Here is a 27517-nt window from a genome sequence, read left to right on the forward strand (position 1 = left end):
ATGTTTCAAGCACCCCAGAGAGCTTGAGTTTGACAGGGGGAAATCTGTCCATTGTTTATTCTAAAAAGTCATCGGTACCTTGGAAGGACAGCATCCAGACTGTCCGAGGAGGCGGGGGCAGACACACTAACTTCTCCTTATCTGCCTTGGGGTGTTACATGTTCTGAAGCCCATGTTCTAAGTGCTGACTAGCATGGTAAACTGGGGTCATTTCACCTGATGATCCACTTTGTACCTATGAATAGAACGTCGCACCATATTCAAGTTGTTTGAGGGGCAGTACTATGTATTACACATTCAACAGACTCATATGCAATATAATCTGTTTTTCTGTCGCTTACCTACATGACACTTTCGCAGTAGCAACTCATGACTTCCCATCCTGTGCTCCCATGGTAGAGATAGAGCTAAGATAGATCAGAACCCTACTCAGGTACAACTTACATTGGTTAGTTTCACCCCTTTGTTCTCGCGTATGGAAATCCTTGGCATAATTCTGCCATCTGGTCTATTAGCTATTCTCCTGGTTTTATGTCTCCCACAGACTTACCGATTCACTTACTGTTGTTCCTATTCAAGCAATGACGTCAGTTCCCTTACCGCCAGGCAAGAGCTGGGATGCAGAAAGTGGAAGATGTGCCTGGGTCTGAAGCCAGTAACAAGCATCAAAAGCTGGCAGCAGGTGTGAGGTTAGGGGAATTACTTTGATACCAGAAGTTGTCCAAGGAAGGGAAGGGCAGTGGCTAGGGAACCGCATGGAACCCGGGAACACAGCCAAATCGCAGCCTTGGTGAAGAGATTTGATGCAAAGGACAGATCAAGAATCTAGAGAAACTGAAGGATCATCCAAAGATGCAGTGAGTTCAATGGAGGGAATGAATGAGCTGGTGCTAACCTCTGGGGCGTTTGCTGGCTTTGACTTCCTCTTTCCATGTGCTGAGGTGTGCGTCCTTCAAAATTCCAAGGGCTCTTGGATAAGGAAGAGCACAAAATAAGACAGGCCTCCCAGCTCCGTTCTAAGGGCGTTGGGACCTTTGTGTGGATGCTCAGCTGAGCCGCTCTGAATTTGCCTCATCCCTTGTCTGGACTTCATTTATGATCCCAGCCTGTTTCCAAGAACACAATCTGTCACAGGAAAGCAAGGGGAGAAGGAGAGAGCATGGCTTTCCTAGGTTCTGGTGTTATGTTCCATTCTTCTTTTCTATCCTGGAATTGATCTAGGATCAGCACTGCGGTACTGGGGATCAAAGCTGGGGTGGAGCACATGCTGGGCGAGCTCGCTTCCTCTAGGCCCCATCTCCCACCCTTGCTTTTGTGAAACAGGGTTTCCTTCGGTGGCTCCCACTGGCCCCCATTATCCTGCTGCCTCTGCTTCCCGAGTGTTGGCAGTACACCATTAGTATTATTTTTAACATGTATTATAGCTAAAACTGAGAGAAAAAAACAAAACAACAACAACAACAAAAAAAAAAAAAAAAAAAAAAAAAAAGAGGAATGGTGAGGATGCAGCCACAACTCCCATCCTCACTGGTGATATGGCAGAAGCTGTAGCCATTTGGGAGAACAGTTCGGCATTGGCATTATCAGAGTTAATTATCACCCAGTTACCATCGGATTCAGAAATACCTAGATATTTATAGAGTGATGAAGACTTTTGTTCATACAAACACATAGTCTCACATACCTACTGTTGTTGTCTTTGTAACTTTCAAGAGCTAGAGATACCCAAAGTGTCCTTCAGCTGGAGAATGGACAGGGAACTGAGGCCCATCCATACCATGGAACAACACTCAACAATAAAAAGGCGCCCTCTACTGATAAGCCCGGGAACAAGAATGAGTCTCAGAGTAACTAGGAAGGGCGAGAAACACCAGACAACATAAGAGCCTCCGTACCGTGTGGCTGTTTCTCGAAAGTGTGGGGGGAATCTGATGGTTAATCTGATTGTCAGTTCCCTTGAATAGAGACTTACATAGATTAGTAAACTGCACCTTTGGGTGTGTCCACAAGGATATGTCTAGAGACATTCGATTGGATTGTGAATTGATACTCTGTGGATATATAAATGATTAATAATCCAGTTTTTGCTTTTTTGAGTAACCCTGCTGTCCTGGAACTCATTCTGTAGACCAGGCTGGCCTCAAATTTAGAGTTCTGCCTGCCTCTTTCTCCCAAGTGCTGGGATTACGGGTGTGGACCACCGAGTGTGGACCGCCACCACTGCCTTGCGTCTAATAGATATCTTAACACCTAAATGACTTAAGATTTTGAGTGGATTACAAGGTGGTAGAATAATCATTCAAATAATCACACACAGCAAGATCACACAACAAGTAGATCGTTGGTGGCCAGCAGTTGGCACTCCTATGGGGCCTCGCTAGGAAGTGGCAAATGAGAAATTTTTGAGGAATGGTTGAATCAATCGACATTTCTATTATAGCAGCGGTACTTCAACTGTGCAGTTGCCAATACTCATTAGACTATGTATTAAGAAGGTTGAAGGGTATAAAAGGATCCACTTTATAGACTAGGCTGGCATGAACTCACAGAGATCCATCTGCCTCGGTCTCCTGAGTGTTAGGATTAAAGGCATGCTAAAATGTTTTTTTTTTTTAAGTATTTAAAATATTGTATACAATTTATTTATTCTTTGATGATTTCTAGATATATACAATGTATTTTGATCATATCCACCACCCATTCTCTCCAAATCCTCCCAGGTTTACCACATTCTCTTCCTCCTCCTCCTCTTCCTCCTCCTCCTCCTCCTCCTCCTCCTTCTCTCTCCTCTCTCTCTCTCTCTCTCTCTCTCTCTCTCTCTCTCTCTCTCTCAATAACCCACTGACCTTAATTAAAGAATATCTTGTGCACTGTATGGAAGCATCACCTGTCAATAAGATGCTGCTGACCTATTAGCTTAGGCAGGAAATAGGAGGTGGGATTTTCAGTAGAGAGACTGGGATTGTGGGATAGAGTCAGGGACAGGAAGACTGACCCTGAACTCGGAGGAAGATGGTTATATGAACCTGAGGAGAGGTAACTAATAACATGGTGGGACTTAGACTACAATTAATGGGATAGTTGAGTGATGAGCTAACAGGAACAAGCTAGACTCAGCCATTGATTTGGGAACTGGGGTGTGGGCAGAAAAGCCTGCAGTCACAAAATACAGACATGGAACATGGTCAGCCTACAGTCATCAGCAGAGAAAACGACTCTCCCTTCTGCAAGTCATCAGCTGTCAATAACTCCTTAACAAATGGGGCCTAATGAGTCTCTCCCCCTAAAAACAGTTTTAAATGCTCTAATAATTGTCAACAAGTAATTAATAAATATATTATGAAACATATATGTCATCTAGCATTGGACATTGTTTTACCTAGTAATAGTCTTTTCTATCTGGGAGAGCCTACCTTCAAAACCTACCTTCTGTTTGTCCTTCTGTTTAGTTTTGTTGAGGAAGAGTCTTATTGTGCGGTGTTAACTGGCTTTGAAGTTTTCATCCACCCCCCATCTAAGTCTCCTGAGTTCTAGAATTCTAGATATGTACTTCCATGTCCAGTGGATCTACCTGTCCCTAAGTTAGAAGGCACCAGCTTCGTTTTGTATTCTCCCTTACACGTAAGAACATGGATTCACTCTTATCAGTAAGACACGCTCATGAGACGCCAACTCCGAAGACTCAGGAGCCAGGAGTTCATTGCTTATGGCAAATCTTTTCTGAGTGTGGTTGCTCAGCAGAGTGATAACCAGCCCTCACAGTGGCAGATATCCAGGAGCAGTGTTCCTCCTTTAGAGTTGACAGCTTTTTTAAAAGCCAGGATCTTGGGCTTTCCAAGAACACATTTACATTCATTTAAATTTGGAAATTATTTCTTAAACTGTCCAACTGTCTATGGCCAAGAACAAAAGCTGATAGAATACACATCACAAATCACGTTTCCCCAGATCCTGACCACGTGGATAATGACTGCCATGAATGTGCTGACACCGAGACAAGCGGTTTTGTTGGGTGATGTCGGTCTCCTCACACAGAGGAATGTCATTATCCGCAGCAAGACACAGCCTAACTTACTCATCTACAGGAAGTGGATCTGAGTCCCCATGCAGACTGCAAGGAAGAGAGGAGGACAGATGACTGTTCCTGCTGCTCTCTCCAATCTCACAGTTGTCATAAATTTCAAAACACCAAGAAAACCCATTTGAATCCCTCCTGCACTATTTTGTTTTCAATATGTAGCAATTTTGGATGTAGCAACTTTAGAGAGATGTGTTAACAAATTTTAATAATGTGAGAAAACCACAGCTGCTATGTTTTAAGAAACATCACAAGATGATTAAATATATATATATATATATATATGTGTGTGTGTGTGTGTGTGAGAGAGAGAGAAAGCAAAATGAAAAAAAAAAAAAAGCAAGCCTGAAGTAAAAAGAACAAATTGGACCAGAGGGATTTTTTTAAAAGATTTATTTATTTTATGTATGTGAGTACACTGTAGCTATCTTCAGACACACCAGAAGAGGGCATCAGATTCCATTACAGATGGTTGTGAGCCACCATATGGTTGCTGGGAATTGAACTCAGGACCTCTGGAAGAGCAGCCAGTGCTCTTAACTGCTGAGCCATCTCCCCAGCCCAGACTGGAGGGATTTTAATTGGTAGTTGTTGCTTTCTATATCTGCCACCCTATTCCATGTGTCTCACAATAAAGATGTGTAACTCCCTGTTTTAGACAATAATTTTTGATAGGTATTCATTGGGGTTTGAATGAGGGAGTGTGGTGATTTGTACACGCTTGGCCTAGGGAGTAGCTCTATAAGAAGATGTGGCTTTGTTGAAGTAAGTGTGTCACTGTGGGTGTGGGTTTTAAGACCATCAGCCTATCTGCCTAGAATCCAGTCTTCTAGCAGCCTTCAGATGAAGATGCAGAACTTTCAACAACTCCTGCAGTATGCCTTCTTGTATGCTGCCACGTTCCTGCCTTGATGATAATGGACAGAATTCTGAGCCTGTAACCCAGCATCAATTAATTTTTCTTATAAGAGTTGCTTTGGTCATGGTGTCTGTTCACAGCAGTAAAACCCTAACTAAGAAGTAAGTTTATTAGATGAATAGTAAGCCAATAAAATAATTGGTGCTCATTTAATAAAAATTAAAAGTAAGTGATAACAGATATATACAATGATACAGATAGATATCGAAACTTTATTAGATCAAATGCTCAAAACAACCAGCAGAAATCGACCTGGGAAAAACTGTTAAGGCAATTAACTGGTGTCCCATTGGGTAGAGATTTCAAGTAAAGGAGCAGGGGGCAAGGTCTAGGAGATGGATTTGTGGTTAAGAGCATTTGCTGCTCTTGCAGAAGACCTGGGTTCAGTTCCCAGCACCCACTTGGTGGCTTACAACCACCTGTAATGTCAGTTCCCAGGGTCTGATGCTATCTTCTGGCTTCTATAGGCATCTGGCACATGAATGGTCCACAAACATACATGCAGGCACGCATACACACTCACATGCACAGAGAGAGAGAGAGAGAGAGAGAGAGAGAGAGAGAGAGAGAGAGAGAGAGAAAGAGAGAGAGAGAGAGAGAGAGAGAGAGATTTTTTTAAATCAGGAAGTTTATCATCAAACCAGGGGTTTATAAACGTCCAGCAGAAACCTGAGGTAGCTCCTCTAAAGCAGCCAAGTTGGAGCTCCCCATGAGTCCTTGGAAGCACAATATTTCTTAATGTTTTCTTTTCCCGGAATCATATAAATTGAGATATTCTTTTGGTGCATGTACCTACACTCAGCCCCTTTATTATTTTTTTTATAAATCAAATATTTTTTTATTTTACAACTTTATTTAAAAAAAGGGATACATATACAAATTTTTAAAGGCATTTTGGCATAACAGTATATGAATATTTTTGTCAGTACTTACTTCTTTTAGAGGTTTGATAGCATGCATTGAAATCCCACTAGTTACCATAAGCATAAAGTACATGTAGGACAGAATGTAACATGGAAACAGATTTCTTGGTGAGTATAGATTAAGCATAATGATCTTTTTGAATCAAAAATTGCCACAATAGCTCTTGGATTATTAATTTAAGGTCCAGGTGTACCACACTCTGAGAGGGTGCTATACAGGTTTTTTTCCTAAGAAGGACTGAGGTTTTCATTTTTTTTTTTTTTTTTTTTTTTTTTTTTTTTTTTTTTGCCCTTTGTTTTTCTTGAGCTTCATATGGCCTGTGAGTTCTTTCTGGGGTGTTCAGAGCTTTCTAGGGTTAGTATCCAATTATCAGTGACTGCATTTTATGTCTGTTCTTTTGTGACTGGGTTATCTCACTCAGCTTCTGGCTATTATAAATAGGGCTGCTATGAACATTGTGGTGCATGTATCTTTGTTGTATAATGGAGTGTCTCTGGGGTATATGCCCAGAAGTGGAATAGCTGGGTCTTCAGGTAGGACTATGTCCAATTTTCTGAGGAACTGCCAGACTGATTTCCAGAGTGGTTGTACCAGTTTACAACCCACCAACAGTGGAGGAGTGTTCCTCTTTCTCCACACCCTCGCCAGCATCTTCACCCGCTTTAATAATGGCACATAACTAAGAGTGGCCTATAAGGAGGGGGCAGAAGTCACAGAAAGCTCTGACAATTTAAAATTGTTGCAGTAAATATTAAAATGGAATGCTTATCTCTTTGTCGGCCCCTGAGGTCTCACTCCGCCGGCACTGCTTTAGTATGGAGCAGACTCTGTCACTCTGTCTAAGCCGCCCTCTCCACACGATTCCCTTCCCAGGCAGTTCACGCCTGCCCTGCTGCTTCTGCCCCGGGTAGATACTGTCACCTAGGGTAGATACTGTCACCCCGGATGGATACTGTCACCCCGGGTAGATACTGTCACCCCGGGTAGATACTGTCACCCCGGATGGATACTGTCACCCCGGATGGATACTGTCACCCCCGGGTAGATATGACTGTCCTGGTGTGTTTCTTTCCACTACGCCTAGCACAAACATTACTCCAAAGCCTGGTTGCTTTTCATTGTAGGTTTATATATTAGATTCTCAGTCCACAAACCCTCTACACAATAAGATTAAATACAACAGACAAAGATACAAACTGCCCTTCCATATAAGATAAAAGACCTATAGAATCCCTTAAAATATTTATATCTACCGAGTGCCAATTAACCTGGGTCCAGATCACCCTTCTCAAGCTCCATCTTCATTTCTCCCCCCAGTCTCTGCTCCTCTTGTTTTTCCCACCGTTTCTTCACCTACCTCTCCACTATCCGATCATGTGTCACCTTAACATAAATCTAACCCTGGGGTGAGAGATACAGCTTAGACAGGGGACATGTTCCTGGGGAGATGTAAGAGATCTGTTAGCTCCTCAGCACCAGAGGAAGACATGGCGAACGGACCCGTAGCTTCATGGAGAATCGTTTGACAGTACTATTCTGAAAGGACTCCACTGCTCTGCTCTTTGGAAGAAGAAGCAGAAGAAACGTCATAGCCCAAAGAAGAGAAAGAATGCCGTGAAATGTCCCTTAGACTCTGCCGTAGCTGCTACATTTGTGAAATCATGGCAGTTGTGGGTACTCGAACAGCACTTGCCTGAGATTAAGCCAGTCAAAACTCCTGCATGGATGGGGGGGGGGCTCATGAGGGGCCACCTGTAGCTGAGGAACCATTGGCAACTGATGGCTTCCGGGGGAAGCAGAGTCCGTTTTCTTTGGGGGGAGGTTACCCAGGCTCTAGTAGATGACATCCCAGCCATGCTCACGTGGACAGTAATCAGACTCACCGAATTATTTAAGAGGAGGAAGAGAAAGAGGAAGAAGACATGAATTTGGGAGGAAGATGTGCTAGGGGCAGCCACAGGGCAATTAGAGGAAAGTTGGTATATATGATTAAGATTCTTTTCGACTTATAAACATTTTTTTAGGACACAAAGGTTTATGTGACTTTAGCCATTACAACAGGAGTTCAGAAAGATCTCAAGTATTACATTGATGTTATCCATATTACAAAAAGAGAAAAAGAAGTGACTCAGCACAAACCTAAGACCACCCTCCTTTCTTCAACCGCCACGGTATTTTCACAGATTAAGACCCCCCACCCCCTTTCATCTCAGCTTTCCCTAACCTGCTTGTCCTGGGGAACTCAAGCCTCATCCTCGCCCTCCTCCTCCTCGAACTCTCCCTGCTCATCAGCCGCGGCTTCCTGGTACTGCTGGTACTCAGACAGCAGGTCATTCATACTGCTCTCCGCCACTGTGAACGCCACCTCGTCCATGCCCTCTCCCGTGTACCTGCGCAGGAAAGCCTTGCGCCGGAACATGGCCGTGAACTGCTCCGAGATGCGCTTGAACAGCTCCCGGATTGCAGTGCTGTTGCCGATGAAGGTGGCTGACATCTTGAGGCCACGGGGAGGGATGTCACACACGGCCGTCTTCACGTTGTTGGGGATCCACTCCACGAAGTAGCTGCTGTTCTAGTTCTGCACGTTGAGCATCTGCTCGTCCACCTCCTTCATGAACATGTGGCCACGGAAAGTGGCGGCCACGGTCAGGTAGCGGCCGTGGCGTGGGTCACAGGCAGCCATCAAGTTCTTGGAGTCGAACATCTGCTGGGTGAGCTCAGGCATTTCAGGGCTCCGTACTGCTGGCTACCTCCGCTGGTCAGGGGTGCGAAGCCTGGCCTGAAGAAGTGCAGTCGTGGGAAGGGCACCATGCTCACAGCCAGCTTGCGCAGGTCTGCGTTCTGGTGGCCTGGGAAGCGCGGGCAGGTGGTCACTCCGCTCAAGGTGGCTGACGCCAGGTGGTTGAGATCGCCATAGGTGGGCGTGGTCAGCTTCAGGGTGCGGAAGCAGGTGTCATACAGAGCCTCGTTGTCGATGGAATAGGTTTCATCTGTGTTCTCCACCAGCTGGTGCATGGAGAGGGTGGCATTATAGGGTTCCACCACGGTGTCAGAGACCTTGGGTGAGGGTCCCCATGCCTGAGTCAGTGCCTCCCCCCAGTGAGTGTCAGCTGGAGACCCTGGAGACAGTCACAGCTCTCTGACTCCTTCCTCACCACATCCAGGACAGAGCCCACCAGCTCGGCACCTTCTGTGCCGTCGCCTCTGCCCAGTTATTTCCCGCACCATTCTGGCCAAACACGAAGTTGTGTGGCCTGAAGATCTGCCCAAATGGTCCAGGCCTGACTGAGTCCACTGTGCCTGACTCCAGGTCCACCAGGATGGCCCTAGGCACGTGTTTATTACCAGTTGCTTCATTGTAATATACATTGATTTGTTCCAGTTGCAAGTCACTGTCTCCATGGTCACTTCCAGTGGGGTCGGTATCACGCTCATCACTGATGATCTCCCAAAACTTGGCACCGATCTGGTTGCCACACTGGCCAGCCTGAGTGTGCACGATCTCTCGATTGGTGCCTCCTTAGCTTCTTGCTGCCTTGGGTCTGGTGATCCTCCCCTTCCACACCCACTGCTGGCCACCTGGAACCGACGGGCTGAGCAACTTGTGGACTTTTTGAGGAATGAGTAATATGCTTTTAAAACGTGAATGGCATTCTGCTGTTGCCTCTGATCTTTTCTGTGAGGCCCCTGCCAAGCTGCTGCTTTGCTGGCCCCCTCCTAACATGGGAACCCAGACACCCAACCTGGCAAGATGACAGACTGCCCAGGTGGGAATAGGAAATGCCCGAGTTGTGTTCTCAGCTGTGTATTCCCGAGGACTCTCCCAAGCCGGTCTGCTAAGACAGACAGCTTAGCCCATTTCCCAAAGCACAACAGTGTTTCAAGTCCCGAAACCACACCCAGCATAAAATTTTCACCTGCTTATCTTTTTGTGTCTAAAGTTTTTGTTTTTGTTTGTTTGCCAAATAACGTTTAAAGCTACAAAACCCAAGAAGGTTACTTTAAGACAAAGTTACTGAGTCTTTTAAGGAGATGAGATTAAACATATAAACTGGTAGGGGTTTACATTGTATGTTAGTTCAGTACTTCTATATTTAATATTGCTATGAACATTCAAAGATACTCTTTATAATGCAGAAAACCCATAAACATGGGAAGAATATGCCTTTAAATCTCTTTCTCCTCATAGTTACAGAATACTTATGGAGGTAGTGACTTCGCCACACTTAATTAAAACTGGTGATCCTTACAAACATTTGCCACCGAGACATGCCTTGAAAAGCATTCATCCAGAAGCTATCATGTTGCAGTAAAAGCTTTGAGAAAGGAGACTATTACACTTCCTGTTTATCTCCTTGTAGTTTGGATCTGAAATGTCCCCTAAAAGGTTCACATCTTAATGTCTGAAGGGTGTGGTCTTCAGCCTGTGGTATTCCTTAGAGGCTCGGTGAAACTTTTAAGATGTGGAGCCTGCTGGGAGTGAGACAGTGAGGGCCTGCCATGGAGGGGACCCTTAGCCCCTCCTCTTACTTTCTTTTGCTTTCCAGATACCAGGAAGCGAACACCTTGTGCCTGTACCCTACTTTCCAGCCTCACAGGCCCCCAAATAATCGAGCCCACAAACCATGGAACTGAAACCTTTCGAACTACGAGCCAAAGCAAACCTTTCCTTTTATTACTGTGCAGATGATCACAGGCATGGCCGCCCTAACCCGTGCTGGGTGCGGAGGAGCCGCAAAGTTCATGGGACGTTTGCTCCCTCTCTTCCTCACTGCGTCTTTGATTCACATCCCCAGGCCTCTTTGGTTTGTTTATTAGCATTTTTCTCTTCGCTGTATTTTAAATGCCTCTAGAAGATGCACCACACAAGAGGCTAATCTCTCTGGCTCAGCCAAAGATATACAGGATGTAGCAAAACTACTTAAACCTTGGGCAGAAAGAAGAGGGTTGGGATATCGAGAAGGCTCGGCAGGTGAGGACAGGCTCTTGCCGCAAAGCCAGAAAACCCAAGTTTGATCTCTACAGCCCACGTGATAGAAGGAGGGAACAAAGTTCGGCAGATTGTCCTCTGAAACAGCCCTGGCACATACGTACTCACTGACCCTCTCGCATACACAAATACACGAGATAAATAAATCCCAGCTCAAAACCCCTGGGGGAGAGAATGTGCAAGCTTTAATTTGGAGCAGGCATCTGTCTATCCCCAGTTAGCTATAGCTAGGGAAAGGTGGCAGTGTTTCCAAACTTATCTGAACCCAGAACAACATTCAAACTTCCTGGCTTTTTAGAAATTGCAGGTGTCCCGCAAATCAGAACATTTTCAGGATATTAGTGTGCGATGCTATGGTCTAATTTATGATTCCCTGCCCCCTCCCCTTTATTCCTTTTTCTCAACATAATATCCCTACGAGTATATATGCAACTTCACGTCTTCTCCACAGTTTTAAACGGCTTTCCAATAGCTTCCTGTCTGGACTGTTTCTTTTGCAGCTTGGCTCATGGAGGGCCACAGGTTTCAAGTGGTCACGTGGACCCCGGACATCCACACAGGCACACAGGCCGTGGACCTCAAATCAATATGGTTCCCGGCGGCAGCACAAATCCTTCACTGTTTACTAACATCCTAGCCACATTTGTCTGCATAAAGAATCTTTGCAGACATAACTGAATTGAAGATTTCAAGATGAGATCCTTTCAGATTATCCAGACGGGCCTTAAAACACAGAAGAGGAAAGCAAAGTTGTGCAATCGTGAGTGCGCATGCGTGCGCGTGCCCGTGGCCAGTGCTTTGATTTCGGACTTCCTTTTTGGTTGGGGGTAGCTATTATATTTTCCTTGGGGTCAGGTTAGATTGAAACTACGATGTCACCTCTCACAGGCATAAATCACGCTCTTTATTAGCCATCATCTTGGAAATTGAAGCATGTTATGGCTTTTTGGGTCCAAGTTTGGCTGTTCTTAAAAAGTAGTGGTGCGCATCTGTATATGAAGCACTCCTACAGAAAGATTGGGGGGTGGAGACAGGAGGCTGGGCTGGAAGCTCATGGCCCATCTGTCCTGAAGTATGAAGAATAAACAGAAAGAAGGATGGGCCCACAGCCAAAAGCTATCCACCACCCTCCATGTGTGCACCACGGAGTTTGGGTATCCAATGCCTCCAACACACAACATGATAAATAGTTATAAAACTTCACATAGAGGTCACCTCTATATGAGTTCATCAGCTGAAAGAAGTCCCCAAGGTGTGCAGGTTTGCCACCAGCTTAAAAGCAACAGAGCCAGGGACCACTTCCTGAACCCTCCGGAAGCAGAAGTATTAAGCAGAATAGCTGAACATTTGCCATTTGGAGAAAGCTTAACCCAACACCAATAACCCTGGAGGTGCTAGCAGTGGCCTTCCATCGGTTTGCAGTTTAAAGGATTTTAGGGAAGCAAATCAAAAATCTTTATAGTCTTTGGGACAAATGTAGATGGTTCTACCGCCCAGCCCCACGTTCCCAGAACTAAGACTCAGACCCAAAATATATTTACAAATGCCTTGGCCATATAACTAGGCTCTAGTATGACTAGATCACAACTTAAAATAACCCATTCATTTTAACCTACATTCTGCTCACCTGTGCTCCGTCTCCTCACATCCTCCTGTGTGAAGCTTCCCACATCTGGCTCTACCCCAGAATTCTCTCTGCCTCCCAGATGCCCTATGCCGAATTTCCTGCCTAAGCTATAGGCCACAGACTTTTTACTTGGCAGGCGATGCATCTGTACAACACACAAGATATTCTCTGGACAACAAGGAAAGCGCTGCAGAGTAGACCCAGTCACCTTGTTCTCTGGACAATAAGAGAAGCGCTGTAGAGTAGACCCAGTCACCTTGTTCTCTGGACAATAAGAGAAGCGCTGCAGAGTAGACCCAGTCACCTTGTTCTCTGGACAATAAGAGAAGCGCTGTAGAGTAGACCCAGTCACCTTGTTCTCTGGACAATAAGGAAAGCGCTGTAGAGTAGACCCAGTCACCTTGTTCTCTGGACAATAAGAGAAGTGCTGTAGAGTAGACCCAGTCACACCTGCCAAGGTGCTCATCTATTGGTTCCCTTCTGTGCTTCCTAAATCAGGATTGCCCAACAGAACTTAATCTTGCATCGTCTAAATTCAATTTATTTCACATTTAAAGAAAAAAGAAACAGGTAAAAGTTAGTGGTGATTGTTTTGTAACCCAATCTACCTAAAGGGTTCCTTTAAATACTTAGCCAATGTTAAAAATCATTTTTGGATGTCTGCTTATTTTAACTGAGGTTATTTTTAATCATTGATTTTTTTTATCTCTCATGTGTTGTTATAAGAATATTAAAATCATTCAGTTAATTGTTTTAAGAAACCATTATTTTACCCCCTTTCAAACTTACATTTTAATCTATTCATTTTGTGAAGTGTGTGAACGCGTGTGGACACGCATATGCCACAGTGTTAAGGTAAATATTCAATAGGTTCTGTTGCTGTAAAAATTAAAAAGTGATAACCTTTTATCCAGCACTACAGCCAGCACCTGCAGGGCCACATGGCACTGCGGAGCATCTTTATCTCAGTGGCTCCAAGCTACCACTAAGTACTCACAGATCCCTCTTATGACCCAGGCATGATCCACTCCACCCGCCCCAGCTGCTTCTGTCCCTAGTGGTCCACAACCACCCCAGAGGGCTGTTTTCACTCACTTTCCCTTGGTGTGTTGTTGCCAAGCCTTGCGCACACACATCCCATGACAGACTTTGTGTGTCCTGCCACCATACCCTCTTTGAACTCAGTTAAGTTGCCACATTAAAGAACACACCAAAAATACTCTGATCCAGTTGGTATGATATAATTTGCCCACCTAGATAAGTCAAATGATCCTGTACAACTCCATCCCTTACAAAGCATTCATAACAACCTCACCCGTAGAGAGATATGAGAAACATTCTTGTCTTTCATGTTGCCCTCTCTTGAATTTCTGCTTTCTCCTCCTCCTCTCTCCTTCCTAGACTTTTCCCGCCTACCTTTCCTTCTCATCCAATGATAGGCTGGACCCACATTGTTGTATATTGACATCATCCACCACCGCACAGCGGAGAGGGCAGAGGTCAATCTTAGGGATCTAGCATCTACCAAATGGGTTCTGGGACTCAAACTTAGGACATTGGGCTTGGAAGCAGGTGACTTTTGAGCCACATCAGTGGCCCCATCTTATACTTTCTAACAAGTCTTTAAAATCTAGTCTCTTGAGAGGAAATCCAAAAGTATATTTGCACTTAAAATTAATCATGTTTCAAGTGCTCAACGACCACCTGTCCTTAGTGACCACTCTGCTGGTCTGCATAGTTCTACCGTGTATCATTAATGAAACCATCCATCAGCTTCATAGGAGAGGGACGAAAAAGGAAAAACTCCATATAACTGGTTTCTAAACTCCAGGTTCCCGGCATCCCAGGGGAAAGACGATGACAGAGAAAGACTTCTGTTTAGCAAATACACGTCCTTGCCCCTTTGGTTGACTAATAATTTCCATTCTCTCTCTCTCTCTCTCTCTCTCTCTCTCTCTCTCTCTCTCTCTCTCTCTCTCTCTCTCTCTCTCTCTCTCTCTCTCCCTCTCTCAAAAGAAAAAAAAAACTATGATTAAATTTATCAAACAATTTTGCAAGCTGCTAGGCTTTCTTATCAACTTCTAACAGACCCCTCTGTTCCCAGAGGTGGAGCAGGAAATAACCGTACTGTTTGCTAACTGCCTCTGTCACCACCATGGGACTTGGATACTCACAAGGGAAGCTGCCGGTAGCCCTTCCGGCAACACATCCTCTCTGCGCATGTCCGGCCGAGGAGAAAAGGAGGGGAAGCCCTGATGATGAAAGACTTCCCCGGTAAACGGGATGGGTGTTATATACACTAACGCTTCTCCAACGACCCGCTTCTTCTCTGCTGTGCTCAGACTTTCAGTGAACAAACTATGAGTCATAATGTTTCCATGGTATTGCTTTTCGCAATGAATCTTTTCTTTTAAAATCTGTGAGTGTATCACCAATCCCTTCCTGCACCTTACTGAGCAGGCATGGCAGAGGACAGCAAACAGGGACTTGGCTCGACAACTGAGCGACTCCCTGAGACCGCTTCTCCTTCCAAGTCACAGAATGCCTCGGACTTGAGGTTCGCCACATTTATGCTCGCTGAGAATCAAATTTCAAGCCTTGTAACTAGGTGTGACCAATTCCTAACTCCATGGTATCCATTCAGAAAGGGTATGAGGAAAGAGACACAGCTCTCCTGTTGACATCCCTCAAAAAGGACTCTGCTTGCCTTCTCCCTTCCTGTTTGACCTTCGGATAGCCTGGGGGCTTTTCCACACTGGTGAGCTGGTCATCACGGAAAGCGTTTCAGCTGAGGAAACAAGGGCCTGCGTTCCTATCGTGGAACAGGTTTGCCCACGGGCCCTGGATTGCCCATTCGCTTCTGAACATTTCACTGATTTGGACTCTAAAGAATTTTAAGGTGGAAAAGCTTAAATCTTTATAGCCTTAGCTTAGGCCTATGTAAGCTTGTAAATGCAGCTGTCTGTCATTTCTCTTTCGTAGCTTCTAAATCAGCACTTGGCCAACAGAAATGAGTCTAATGTCATTTAAAATTGAACACACACACACACACCAGCTAAACTGCTAAATCTTTCTGTGATGGTTAATAGCAATTGCCTTGCACAGGGAGATCCACCTGAACCGTGAGCTGGACTGTTCCATGAGTTGGGGGTCCTAGATTATAGAAGGTGGGAAAGGCAAGCTGAAAATGAGTGTGTGCCCGTTCCCTGCCCTCCACTCTTGACTCTGGATGAAACCTGACCGTTCTCTTGGCTCCACCTGCTGTGGTTTTCCTACCATGATAACTTGTAACCTGGAACTATAAGCCAAACAAACCTTTCTCCCTTAAACTGCTTTAGTCAGAGTATTTGCGTACAGTAATGGGAAAATAAATAAAGGCACTCACCATATCTCCCTTCCAGCCCACCCCCCAAAAAAACCAACTCAGAGTTCTCTGTGTAGCCCTGGCTGTCCTGGAACTTACTTTAGACTAGGATGGCCTCGAACTCACATAGACTCACCTGCCTCGGTCCCCCGAATAAGGGCTGAGATTAAAGGGTACCACTACTTCCCAGCTGACACCCATCATCTTGTACAAGCTGATATCTCTGGGGTCTTTTCCTTCCAGGACATTTTCTTTTTCTTTACAAAGCTCCTATGATGACCAGCTTTAAGCAGATTGTTAGTATTAAATGACACAGGCACCTAGGGTATATTTCTTTAAATTAAAAGGAGTTGTCCAAGGGTTGTTACATCTATACAACTCATGGAATATGGAGAAGTCGAGCTGGTGCCTACCTAGAATCTTCCACCCCTACTGACTGGTGTTCATGGTACTGTAAAGTACATGCCTGTACTGGCTGGTTTTGTGTCAACTTGACACAAGCTGGAGTCATCACAGAGAAAGGAGCCTCAGTTGAGGAAGTGCCTCCATGAGATCCAGCTGTAAGGCATTTTCTCAACTAGTGATCAAGGGGGAAGGGCCCAGCCCATTGTGGGTGGAGCCATCCCTGGCCCAGCCCATTGTGGGTGGAGCCATCCCTGGGCTGGTAGACCTAAGTTCTATAAGAAAGCAGGCTGAGCAAGCCAGGGGAAGCAAGCCAGTAAGTGACATCCCTCCATGGCCTCTGCATCAGCTCCTGCTTCCTGACCTGCTTGAATTCCAGTCCTGACTTTCTGTGGTGATGAACAGCGATCCGGAAGTGTAAGCTGAATAAACCCTTTCCTCCCCAACTTGCTTCTTGGTCATGAAGTTAGTGCAGGAATAGATGCCCTGACTAGGACAGTGTCTTACATGCCACCAGTACCTACGAGCCCTGCGGTCTGCAGTGGTGTCCTGGCTGCAGGACAAGCTGAAGCACTGGTGTAACAAAGGCTGTGGAAGGAACCGGCCACCCTCTGCTTGGATTTAAGGCCCCTCTATGAACCCATGCCTGACGCTGTTCCCATGGCCAAGAACCAGAGACTAGATAGGCCAGGGACTTAGAGGAAAATGAAATACAACCGTTCTGCTAAAGGGATGTAGCAATAAAAGAATTCCCCGTGACTCTCTGCTATACCAACAGATCAGCCATCATCAGAGAAGCTTTCCTCCTGCAGTGAATGGGAACGCACCAAACTCCCAGCGGGACAATGTACAGAGCACGAGAGGCCTTGGAACAGGCAGTCCTAGGCCTCTATCAACCCTCCCCGCAGATCAGGGGCTATGCAGGACAGGAAGCGGAGAGTGCGAGAGGCAGACTGGGTGCAAACAAGGTCTTCTAACCGCAGCAGGACTGGCTTACGTATGAGTTCACAGAGACGGGGACAGCATACATAGGCCCTGCACAGGTAGGGTCCCAACCCTGAGAGGGTAAGGGGAAGCCCCTATCCCTAACCCAGAAGCTACAACCACTCCCAAAGGAAAAAAATAGTTTTCTCCAATGGAATCTTGCCAGGTCTACAAACCACTCTTCAGGGCAGGCCCCAGGTCTGGCTGTAGGATGCTAACACAAAACAAGCACAGTGGCATTTTTGAGGTTCTTTGTCACATAATGCTTTGTCTGGGCACCGTTTAATCTCTGTTTTTTTTTTTTTTTTCTACCCTTCCCCTTTACCCCTTACAGGTCTTTTGCACACATATTTTGGTTTTGTTTTAATGAGATTTCTGTGTCAAACAAGCACCTCAAATTCATCATGCCCCAGCTGAACGACCCTTTCCCCGCTGTGGCCACTCATCCCATGGTTTCCACTGTAGTGAGTGACACAATCATTTATCCACTTGCTTGAGTAATAAAGATGGGAGGGACTCACCCCAAACTGCTACTTACAACAAATGTTTGCTGAATGCCTCGAGTATCGAACAAATGGAAAGGCTGATCAAGTGTGACAGGGACAATGAGCAATCACTGTTGAGAGGGACGTAAGGGACGCCTTAACTCTGCCCACTGTCTACTAACTTGAGGGGCAGCGCTAGGTACAGATTTCCTGAAAGAACTGAAATCTGACTGTCTTTTCCAGAAATGAAGCAGAGTTTGGTCAGAAAAAGTGCGTCTCTGTGACAGGAGTATATCAAAGTTTATTAATTTACCACATGCATAACTGTCAGCGGTTCCTCTAGGATCTTGTTCCTAACTGTCACCCTTGAAGACCTAATACACAGTAGCCATTAAAGGAGATTTGGAAAGGCGGGACAGTCCTTTGAGTTTAAGGTCATTAAATTTGGCAGTGTTACCTGCCCCCACCGTCTCTTCACTGTTTATCTGCATTATGCTGGTGGCAGACGTTGGTGGCTTTGTGCTTTCGGTGTCTATCCTAAACCCTATCAGAGAGATCTCACCCTGACCCATCTCTGGACACGGAGCCTTATAATTGAGAGGAGGGTCAATAGTTCATGACGGAGCTAATAATAGTTCATCATTAAAAAAAACATCATTTAGAGGCAGTGTGAATATCTTACATGTCAAATATTCTGAGTGGTATAAGGTTTGTATTGATCTCAACATTTTGCGTGTGGGAAATCTGCATGCATTTTGTCCACCCCATTTATACAGTGCCCCTAGAGGCCAGTAAAGGATATTGCATCCCCTGGGACTAGAATTAACAGATGGTTCTGAGACACCACACTGGTGCTGGAAATTAAACCCCAGTTCTCTGCAAGAATAAGACATGTTCTTAATTAATGTCGTCTCTCTAGCCTCCACTTTTTTCTTTTTAAATATGAGAGCAGAAAGCTGTCTTTATTTTTTTTAAAGATTGATTGATTGATTGACTGATTGATTGATTATATATTAGTACACTGTAGCTGTCTTCAGACACACCAGAAGAAGGCATCAGATCCCATTACAGATGGTTCTGAGCCACCATGTGGTTTCTGGGATTTGAACTCAGGATCTCTGCAAGAGCAGTCAGTGCTCTGAACTGCTGAGCCACCTTTCCAGCCCCAAGCCAAGTCTTTAAATAAACTTTAGAGTTTTGCTTTCGTCCATGAGGAGAAGGAGTAAGTTAACTCATAGGAAGTAACAGTGATGCCAGGTACTGGGTGGCTGAATGCTGCCTCCAAGCTAGACTGTATAGATTTGAGACCTAGTTCCTCTACGGGGGAGGTGAGGGGCTCCCAGAATCTTACTTTTTCTTCAGGAAACGACACGCACAATAGCATTTAGAGATACTGTTAGCGGATGAAAACAAAGTCTGCCATGCAGGACTATTTTATTTCCTGATTATTTCATGGAAAGCAAACAGACACTAGAGTAGAGGGTAGAGGGAATGCTTGTCTAGACTCGGGAAGAAAGGAAAATGAGAAAGGATAACAGTCTCTTACCTACTCGGTGAAAACAAGCCCATGGCTACCATTGTGATCAGGGCACCACATACCCAGTGCGTGTTTTCCCCACCTACATTAAGCTTATTGTATTAGTATTTATTTGTTTGTTTATTTGTTTATTTTTTTATTTATTTATTCATTCATTCATTCACTTATTTGTGGTTGTCTGAGACAGGACCTACTATGGAGTCCTGGCTGGCTTAGAACCCACTTCTGTGTAGACCCGGCTGGCCTCTAGCTTGTGGTGGTCCTCCTGCCTCAGCCTTCTGAGTGTTGAGATTAGAGGTATTAGGTATCACTCCTGGCTTAGTAAATATTGATTAAAGTACTTACGTATACTGAGTGTTGTCTTAGCAAATGATAACAAAAAGGAGCTTTTCCACAACCATTTTCATAGTAGAGTCTGCAATAAAATAATCTTCTGCATATATTTTCATTTTAATGGTGATTTCCAATCCTTGAGAGTGAACAGTAAGCTCTTATTACTGTTCATTAAATTGTAGAAAGCAATTTTATTAGAAGATGTTTTTTACTTCTTGGCCTTTGGGAAGGGTTTTATTATGGAGAGTTGTGATGTAGAGTCAAATAGGCACACATTTCTCACAATATTGTACTCCATTTGGCTTTCTTTCTCAAGAAACTTCTTTTCCCTTGCTGACCACATTAACTAACTCTGACTCGCGGTTCTCCCTTCTCTCTCTTTTCTGAGCTTCACCCCTCACTGTCTAAAACCTTCCTGCAGTTTAAAGGAAGAGAATGGGTCTAACCAAATCCAGGTTCACGGTAAGAAATTCTGCCCAGAGTGTGTCTGGTTGTCCAATTCAACGTGCAGATCTCTTCCAGTTTCCCCTCTTTTTAAAGACTTACTCTAGTGATGTGTATGTGTGGGGGTACATGTGGGGATACATGTGGGGGTACATGTGGGGGTACATGTGAGGGGTATATATGGGAATACATGTGAGGGGTATGTGAGGGGAACATGTAGGGGTATATGTGAGCACAGGTGCCTGAAAAAGTCAGGAGAGGGTGTTGGCAGAGACCTGAAGCTGGAATTATAGGCTTTTGTGTATTCTACTTGGCCTGAGTAATTGTTTCATGGTGTGTTTCATGGTTGTTTCAGGCCTTGGTTGTGATTTTAAAAGAACAGAACCTGGGATTTAGTCAAACTCACACAGGTTGTATGTGACACCTTGTTGTTGCCTGCCAAGAGAAATTAAGCTTGTCTTGTTAACTGGTTACGAAGTGGTCAGGTAATACTTAATTTTCTCCCTACTCTTGTAATCCGGCTGCTATAATTATTTGCTGAAAGCCAGCTAGTAGTTTTGTATGATGAAACTGTGTCCTAGTTATGGTTTCTACGGCTGTAGAACAAACTACTACAAAACAAACTAGCAAACAAACATCACGACCAAAAGCAATTTGGGGAGGAAAGGGTTTATTGCCTTTCACAGTTTGTAATCTAGGGAAGTCAGGGCAGAAACTAAAGGCAGGAACCTGGAGGCAGGAGCTGATGCAAAGGCCATGGAGGGGTGCTGCTTACTGGCTTGCTCAGCCTGCTTTCTTACTACTACTCCATGGGTGGTACCACCTTCAATGTGCTGGGCACGTGCCCATCCATCATTAATCAAGAAAATGCATCTGTGATGTGGTGGCTTTAATTCCAGCGCTCAGGAGTCAGAGACAAGCAGATCTTTGTGAGTTTGAGACCAGCCAGATCAGCCAGGACTATACAGAGAAATCCTGTCTTAGAAAAGCAAAACCAACCAACAACCAAAAATGCTCCATATATCTGCCCTATGATACGGGCATTTTTCTCAATTGAAGTTCCCTCTTCTCAAATGCCTCTAGCTTGTGTCAAATTCACAGAAAACTAGCCAGTGTGAACTGTGTGTGTAACAGTTATTCAACACTTTTAAAAGAAACAGCTTCATATCTAAATCCTCGGTAATTTACATCAGGAAAAATAAAACCTAAAACTGAATATTTGAGAAACTGTATTCTACACAATATAAGTGTTCTATCCAGGTCTCAGCTGTATAAGGGATCTTATTTACATTCTATTCAAAGTTCAATAGTCAGGAGTAGGCACAAGGTAGAGGTATATGGACAGGCATTCACATGGATTGGAAATGATCCCAAGTAGCACAGGACACATGGGATCTGGGAAACCCCAGCCCAGATTGACTGCAAGCCTCCCACAGAAAGGCTAGGAAGGCTCTGAAGGTAAAAGTTGCTTATCAATTACCTGTGCAAATATTCAATAAAATCCACCAGTCTTTATCTGTATCGTGGTGCATAGCTCAGGTTATGGTTTGTAAATGCTCAGCCCAGGGAGTGGCACTATTAGAAGGTGTGGCTCTGTTGGAGTAAGTGTGTCACTGTGGGTGTGGGCTTTAAGATCCTCATCTTAGTTGCCTGGAAGCCAGTATTCAGCTAGCAGCCTTTAGATGAAGATGTAGAACTCTCAGCTCCTCCTGCACCATGCTTGCCTGGATGCTGCCATGTTCTTGCCTTGATAATAATGGACTGAACTTCTGAACCTGTAAGCCAGCCACAATCAAATGCTGTCCTTTATAAGACTTGCCTTGGTTATGGTGTCTGTTCACAGCAGTAAAACCCTAAGACAGCTCATTATCTGACGCAGAGAAAAAGATGATGAACTTTAAAAGGGAGGTGGTATCTAAAACCACATCTCTCAAGGTTTAAAGTTCAAATCCTGTATCTGGAAGTGGTGAGCTGATTTCACAAGATTAATCACCTGTGTGTGTGTGCGTGCACATGCACACACAAGCATGCAACACATATATACAAGACTAAGGGAAAAACTCTCATATGGGCGCTGGAGAGATAGCTCAGCAGTTAAAAATCACTAACTGTTCTTCCAGAGGACCTGAGTTTGGTTCCCAGCACCCACACAGTGGCTCACATCCATCTGTGACTCCAGTTGCAAGGGATCCCATGCCCTCTTCTGATGTCCATGGGAACAGACATATATGCAGACAGGCAAATGCTCAATCACACAAAATCTTTTTAATCTTTAAAACTATGCAAAATCTTAAATAAAAAAATTATGTAGACCAAACGCTCACAAGACTTTCTAACCATACAGTCTCCAACCCCTCTTACAACCTTAAACGCCTTACAGGTGAGGCCACATCTTCCGAGGAAGGAAAGGTGCCAGACATTTGTAGGTATGCACATTCCCTCCAAAACAGGGATGGGGCTCGCATCTTATACAAGGTCTCCAATGGAAGAATCTGTGGTTCACTGAGTAGCAATGGAGGTCCAGGAGGATTAGAATTTAGGACAGGGAGGGTGCAGTCAGCGGAACAAGGCCGTGAATCTGTGGTGGAGATTAGACCCAGGGCTGTGGACACCTACACCCACCCCTGACTCATACCTTCATCATAGCAGCTTTTCTGTTTTATTCCATACCAATGATAAACATCAGTAACTACGATTTATTGAGCTGTTGAGAATTTTTCTACTTATTGCACGCACACACTATTTTGTTATCTCCACAAGAGCCCTAGAAGGTACAGATGCCAAGTCACGAGCATTTCCCAAAGTGCTGTGAAGTCAGCCTCATTTTACCGGCAGAAATGCTAAAACACAAAGAACTGTAATAGTTGGCTTATGTGAACATGACTCAAAGGTAGCAGAGCTGGCTCAGAACCATCATTCTTGGTCTCTGTGCTGCCGGAGTTGGAAGCTGTTGGGCAGTACTAATTTAAAACCTGTGGCTACTCTTTAACTGTTGAGAATGGTATTGGTGCGAAATGAGGCTGTAAGCTGGAGAAAGTGCAAAGAAAACTGGGCCTCACCTCTGATAAAGAGAGGGCACGCTAAATGGCTACTAAAAGAACAAATGTTTCCATCTTGTATCATTACAAATGACACAGGAGTCGGCACTGCTGCCTACAAATTGCTGAGAGCAATCCGAAGTGTTCTGAAGGTCTCAAATCACTGCTGACAGTGACTCATCTGAATTCCTCATTCCCCTTCTGGAATTTGGGTAAGATAGCCAGCTATTCCAGGAGACAACCCATAATATTTACTGAGCACTTCTCATGAAATACACCCTCTGGAGCTTTAAAGTAAATGCAGAATAAATGTTGCCTTGATTTAATATACACAGGCTTGAGTTCACAAGAAGAAAAGGGTCCTATAAATTCCACATTGTCAGCTGATGGGAATATTGAGAGTAGAAGGTTGGGCAGTCATTTGAGGAAGGCTACAACCACCATTTCCAGACTGTTCTTTAGGTGTATGAGACCTGCAGGGGCAGCTGCTCTCAGTCTCCCGGGACGCTCCTTGAGTCATAATAGAGGTGAAGTGCAGCTTCTCCCTTGTGTCCACAGTCCTTCGTAGCCTCTGACACATATATATTTGCATAAGATACTACGCTGTGTAAACAAACTCTTGGCTGGTTAAAGGGCACCCCTTTATAAACTGCCCTTATTATTTCCAATGGGATCGACACATCTAAAAATCTGTTTTACATTCTTTAAAATGTCTTTCTCTCTTATTCCCCTTGGGTGCTTTCCACTAATACTAGTTTTTTTTTTCTATACAATTCCAAGCTCTTCAAGTTAACTTCTGTATCATTTAAAGAGATTGCTCATGTGTAAGTTTTAAAGCTAACAATGTAAAAATTACCCAGGAGTCCAATTACCTAATAATCCTTATTCCCATTAAAGGGTTAAAATGGCATCCACTTTGAAATGTACTTTTGTGAGTGTGTTTCCATCATGAATAGGAATCTCTGGCTCAGAAATGTTAACTTCCAATACTTTTTAGGTCACACCAGATTTTCCCTACTTACGATTTTTGCAGAGGTTAATGAGAAATGGACTCACCTATTGGCTAGAAGTTGAACCACAGTAGGGAGAAGAAGGAGCTTTACTATTCAGTGAGTCAACAAAGAATGTGTCCTGGCTGCTCATCATGCCCTTTAGAAATGTAGTGTAGCTCAGAGACGAGCAAAAATGCAGAAAAGACTCAGGCCAGGGCTTCCTTTCAGTTGTCTCTTTAAAAAGATCACTAATGAGCCAAAGACTCAGAAGTGTTTATGATTAGGACATCAAGAAGGCTAATAATGATGCTGATGATAATGATGATGATGATGATAGTAACCATAGTAGTAAAGCCGACTGGGCTATTGTCAATAAGCCACTTCAAATAACTGACATGAAGATACATCTGAAAGTCATTAGGTATTTTTCTACGGTCTTTGTTCTTCGTTTTCAAATCCTAGAGGGTTGGTGTTGACCTTTGGCTTGTCCGGTTCTCTATGCCACATCCACACCAACTCAGAGGTATTTATTTACTTAGCTAACTTCATCATTAAGACTGCCAACGAGGATCCGGGTTGGCAGCATTGCAGGTTTGTAAAAGGGATAAACATTATTCAGAAATGAGCTCCTGGGTACAGCATCCATATGAGTACAGGGAAAGGCATTATTTCTATTTTATAGTGAAAAAAAATGAAGGAATAAGAAAACAGTATGCTCAATACTTCTTGAACATGTATAGTGGGGGAGACACAGCACTAGGCATTTTAGAATAATCTGGTTCTTTAGAAACAAGCTGGTTAATACCCCTCAAAGGATCATAACCAATGCAAGTAAAACTGCACTTAAGACACAGGGTACGGCAGAAGAACAGGAAGGAGCAGGGCTTGAGCTCTCAGCGAGGTTTAGAGACTGTTTTGTGGGGATGGGATCTAAGCCAAGTCTTAATGGTTTGTGGGCGTGGGGCAAAGGTTACAGAATAACAGAGGAGATAGAATAGCAAAGATAAAGGAAGGACATGGTGTGAGACTTTATTTCCTTGCCGCATAGAACTTGAGGGCAGGGGCAGGCCGAAGGCAGAGAGGAGGAATTCAGAGGGTCTGCAAATCGAATGTTTGCTCTGTGGCAGTAGAGAGGAGACTGGGGTGGGGTGTAATCACTTAGGCTGTTGCAACAGTTCAGCAAAGAAATAATGAGATCTGGAACTAAGCAAAAGTGGACTAGAAAGGCGGTGGTCTGAAAGATGGCAGAGATATGGAGCTGGCTTATTTAGCCACTGGTTGAACACTAAGAAGGAAGAGAGGAGTAAACAGTTCTGAAGCATTAAATGATTTTACACTTGAGTTTCTCTTGGATCAGATAGAAAGGAAATTGAATGTAAGGCTGGTGATCAGGACAGATATAAATCTAGAAATCCATCAGAGGAATAAGGTGGCTGCACCTAACCGAGAGTCCAAAGAGCAAAGGGGTTGAAATAAAACCGTCAGGAAACACCTGCGTTTTGGAAAGAGGACTGAAGGAAGAAAGGTTATCTTGTAACCGGGATGGTCAGAGAGATCAGGCTTCAGTGGTGAGGCTTTAAAAGCAAGAGGTTTCAGAGAGCTCAATACTGCTGAATGAACAAATATGAAATTTACTGTGACCACAGAGGTCACATCTAAGCTCCTCAGTTCTGCAGCCACCTGCTGAAGAAGCACAAAAGGAAGAAATGTGCTTTTGCAAGAGAAACCTGCTTGTCATTTTACCAACAGCCTGCCAATCAGCCATTGCAACTCATTACAACATCTAGTCTTCACTAAATTAAGAAGAAAAAGTCACGTTTGCATTGCACACTTCTTTCCTTCATGGGCTTTTACAATAACTATTATTAATCATGTCCTTAGCTTTACTTGCCCTTCTTCATTTTGAGGGTCCTGTTTAGTTGCTGGGGCTACTGAAAGAGGTGTGATCCTGGAGTGAGATTAGTGTTTGCTAACTTCCTCAAGCCTTTGTGCAAAAGTTCAAGATGGATGATATATACATATTAGAGTTAAATATATACGCTAACGGAAGTAAAACTCTCACATGGCTCAGTCGTCAAAGGTTCAAGTCATTTTACTGTTGTTCATTTGCTTACTTTCTTGTTTTTGTCATTTCTTCGAGGGCAGATGAATATTCCCCCTGTTCCCCAAGGCATTCGCTACCAACCTGGGGACAAGTCTCATTCTGTCAGTTCTCAGGAAAAAAACATCTTCAGAAAGAGAATGGTAAAGAACTTACGAGTCCCAAGGACTGGGCAGCCCACCGACGAGGTAGGGTTGGCCAAAGGTCCTGCGGAACGCAGAACGCCTGGAACCTGCGTGGCCTTTACAGGATGGGACTACAAGTCCCAGAACGCAGGGCGCTACTAGGCAGAAATTCAGCAAGGCGCCTGCGCATAGGGCTGTAGTCAAGCCGGAGGAAGCGGTGCACTTTGGGACAAGTAGTCCCTAGGTGGCAATTCCTGGGGTCGGAGGTGGGTCGAAGGGACAGCTCCCTGCCCAGTCCCGCCTTTTGTCCACGTCCCGCTTCTCTTGGCCAATGCCCGGTCCTGTAGTTGCAGCCAGCCCCTTTCCGACACTGTCTCCATTGGTCCCGAGGCTATCCCACTTCAGCTCTACCCGGAAGTAGCCTTGAGGAGGCGGTTTCCTAGACTACGACACCGGAAAGCTGGGGGCGGTGCTCCGAGCCGTGGAGGGCGGAGGGCGGTGGCAGCGCTGGCGCTGGGGACCGGCTCGGTGGCTTCGGCAAACAGTTTGGCGCCGGCGGCCGCCAGCCTCACCCCACAGCCCGCCCTCGACACGGCTCGCAGCCTCCTCGCCGCCGGCAGCCCGCAATGTGGCCCACCGTGCGGGTGTAGCAGCTGCGCGTGCGCGGAACCGCGGGGCCATGAGCGAAGCCGGCGGCCGCCGGGGCTGTGGGTGCCGGGTCCCCCAGCGAGCGTCATGGAGCCTGGTGGCAGCGGCGGCCGCGCTCTGTCTGATGTTGGCCACGTCCGTGTGCACGGCAGGGGCCGCGCCCATGAGTAGGGAAGAGAAGCAGAAGCTTGGGTAAGGCTGCGTGGATGTCCGGGTGGGTTTCCTAGCGAGGCTGCCAGCAGTGGAGGTGCCTGTCATTGCGCCCCAGGCGCACAGTGGAGTTTTTCTGTGGTGACTATAACAGCTGGTGAGGCTGGAGGACCTTGGTGCGGTGGACAGGGTCCAGGAGGATGGGAGCCGATCCCCGGGACGTGACCTCGGGGGCTGTCGAGTGTCTCTTGGGCAGCCTGTGACATGTGTTGTGTGTCAGCGCCTCTGCCATGTCAGGGGCTGGTGGAGGGGCTGCCGCCTGGGCAGCGGAGTTGTGAGGGCGCCTTTTGGCGGAGGCAGGGTTAGAAGTCTCACC

At 45.2% G+C, this 27517-nt stretch overlaps 1 protein-coding gene and 1 pseudogene across 3 annotated transcripts in view; one reads left to right on the plus strand and one right to left on the minus strand.

Annotated features, from left to right (window-relative positions):
* Positions 1 to 8163: 8163 nt before the first annotated feature.
* Positions 8164 to 27024, minus strand: LOC308421681 (tubulin beta-2A chain-like; annotated as a pseudogene). The gene is made up of 4 exons: positions 26797 to 27024; positions 26375 to 26474; positions 12539 to 12946; positions 8164 to 9425 (listed from the first exon to the last, which is right to left on the minus strand). The product of its transcript is annotated as a tubulin beta-2A chain-like (transcript).
* EDEM3 (ER degradation enhancing alpha-mannosidase like protein 3) overlaps positions 26843 to 27517 on the plus strand; it is a 55861-nt gene continuing 55186 nt past the window's right edge. For both annotated transcript variants that reach the window (XM_080917681.1, XM_080917682.1), the window contains exon 1: positions 26843 to 27183. In XM_080917681.1, the coding sequence (XP_080773807.1) occupies positions 27023 to 27183 (161 nt within the window). In that variant the 5' untranslated portion in view covers positions 26843 to 27022. The remainder of the gene's footprint in view (positions 27184 to 27517) is intronic.

This window comes from Micromys minutus (assembly GCF_963924665.1).
Source record: "Micromys minutus genome assembly, chromosome: 6".
Classification (NCBI taxonomy): Eukaryota; Metazoa; Chordata; class Mammalia; order Rodentia; family Muridae; genus Micromys; species Micromys minutus.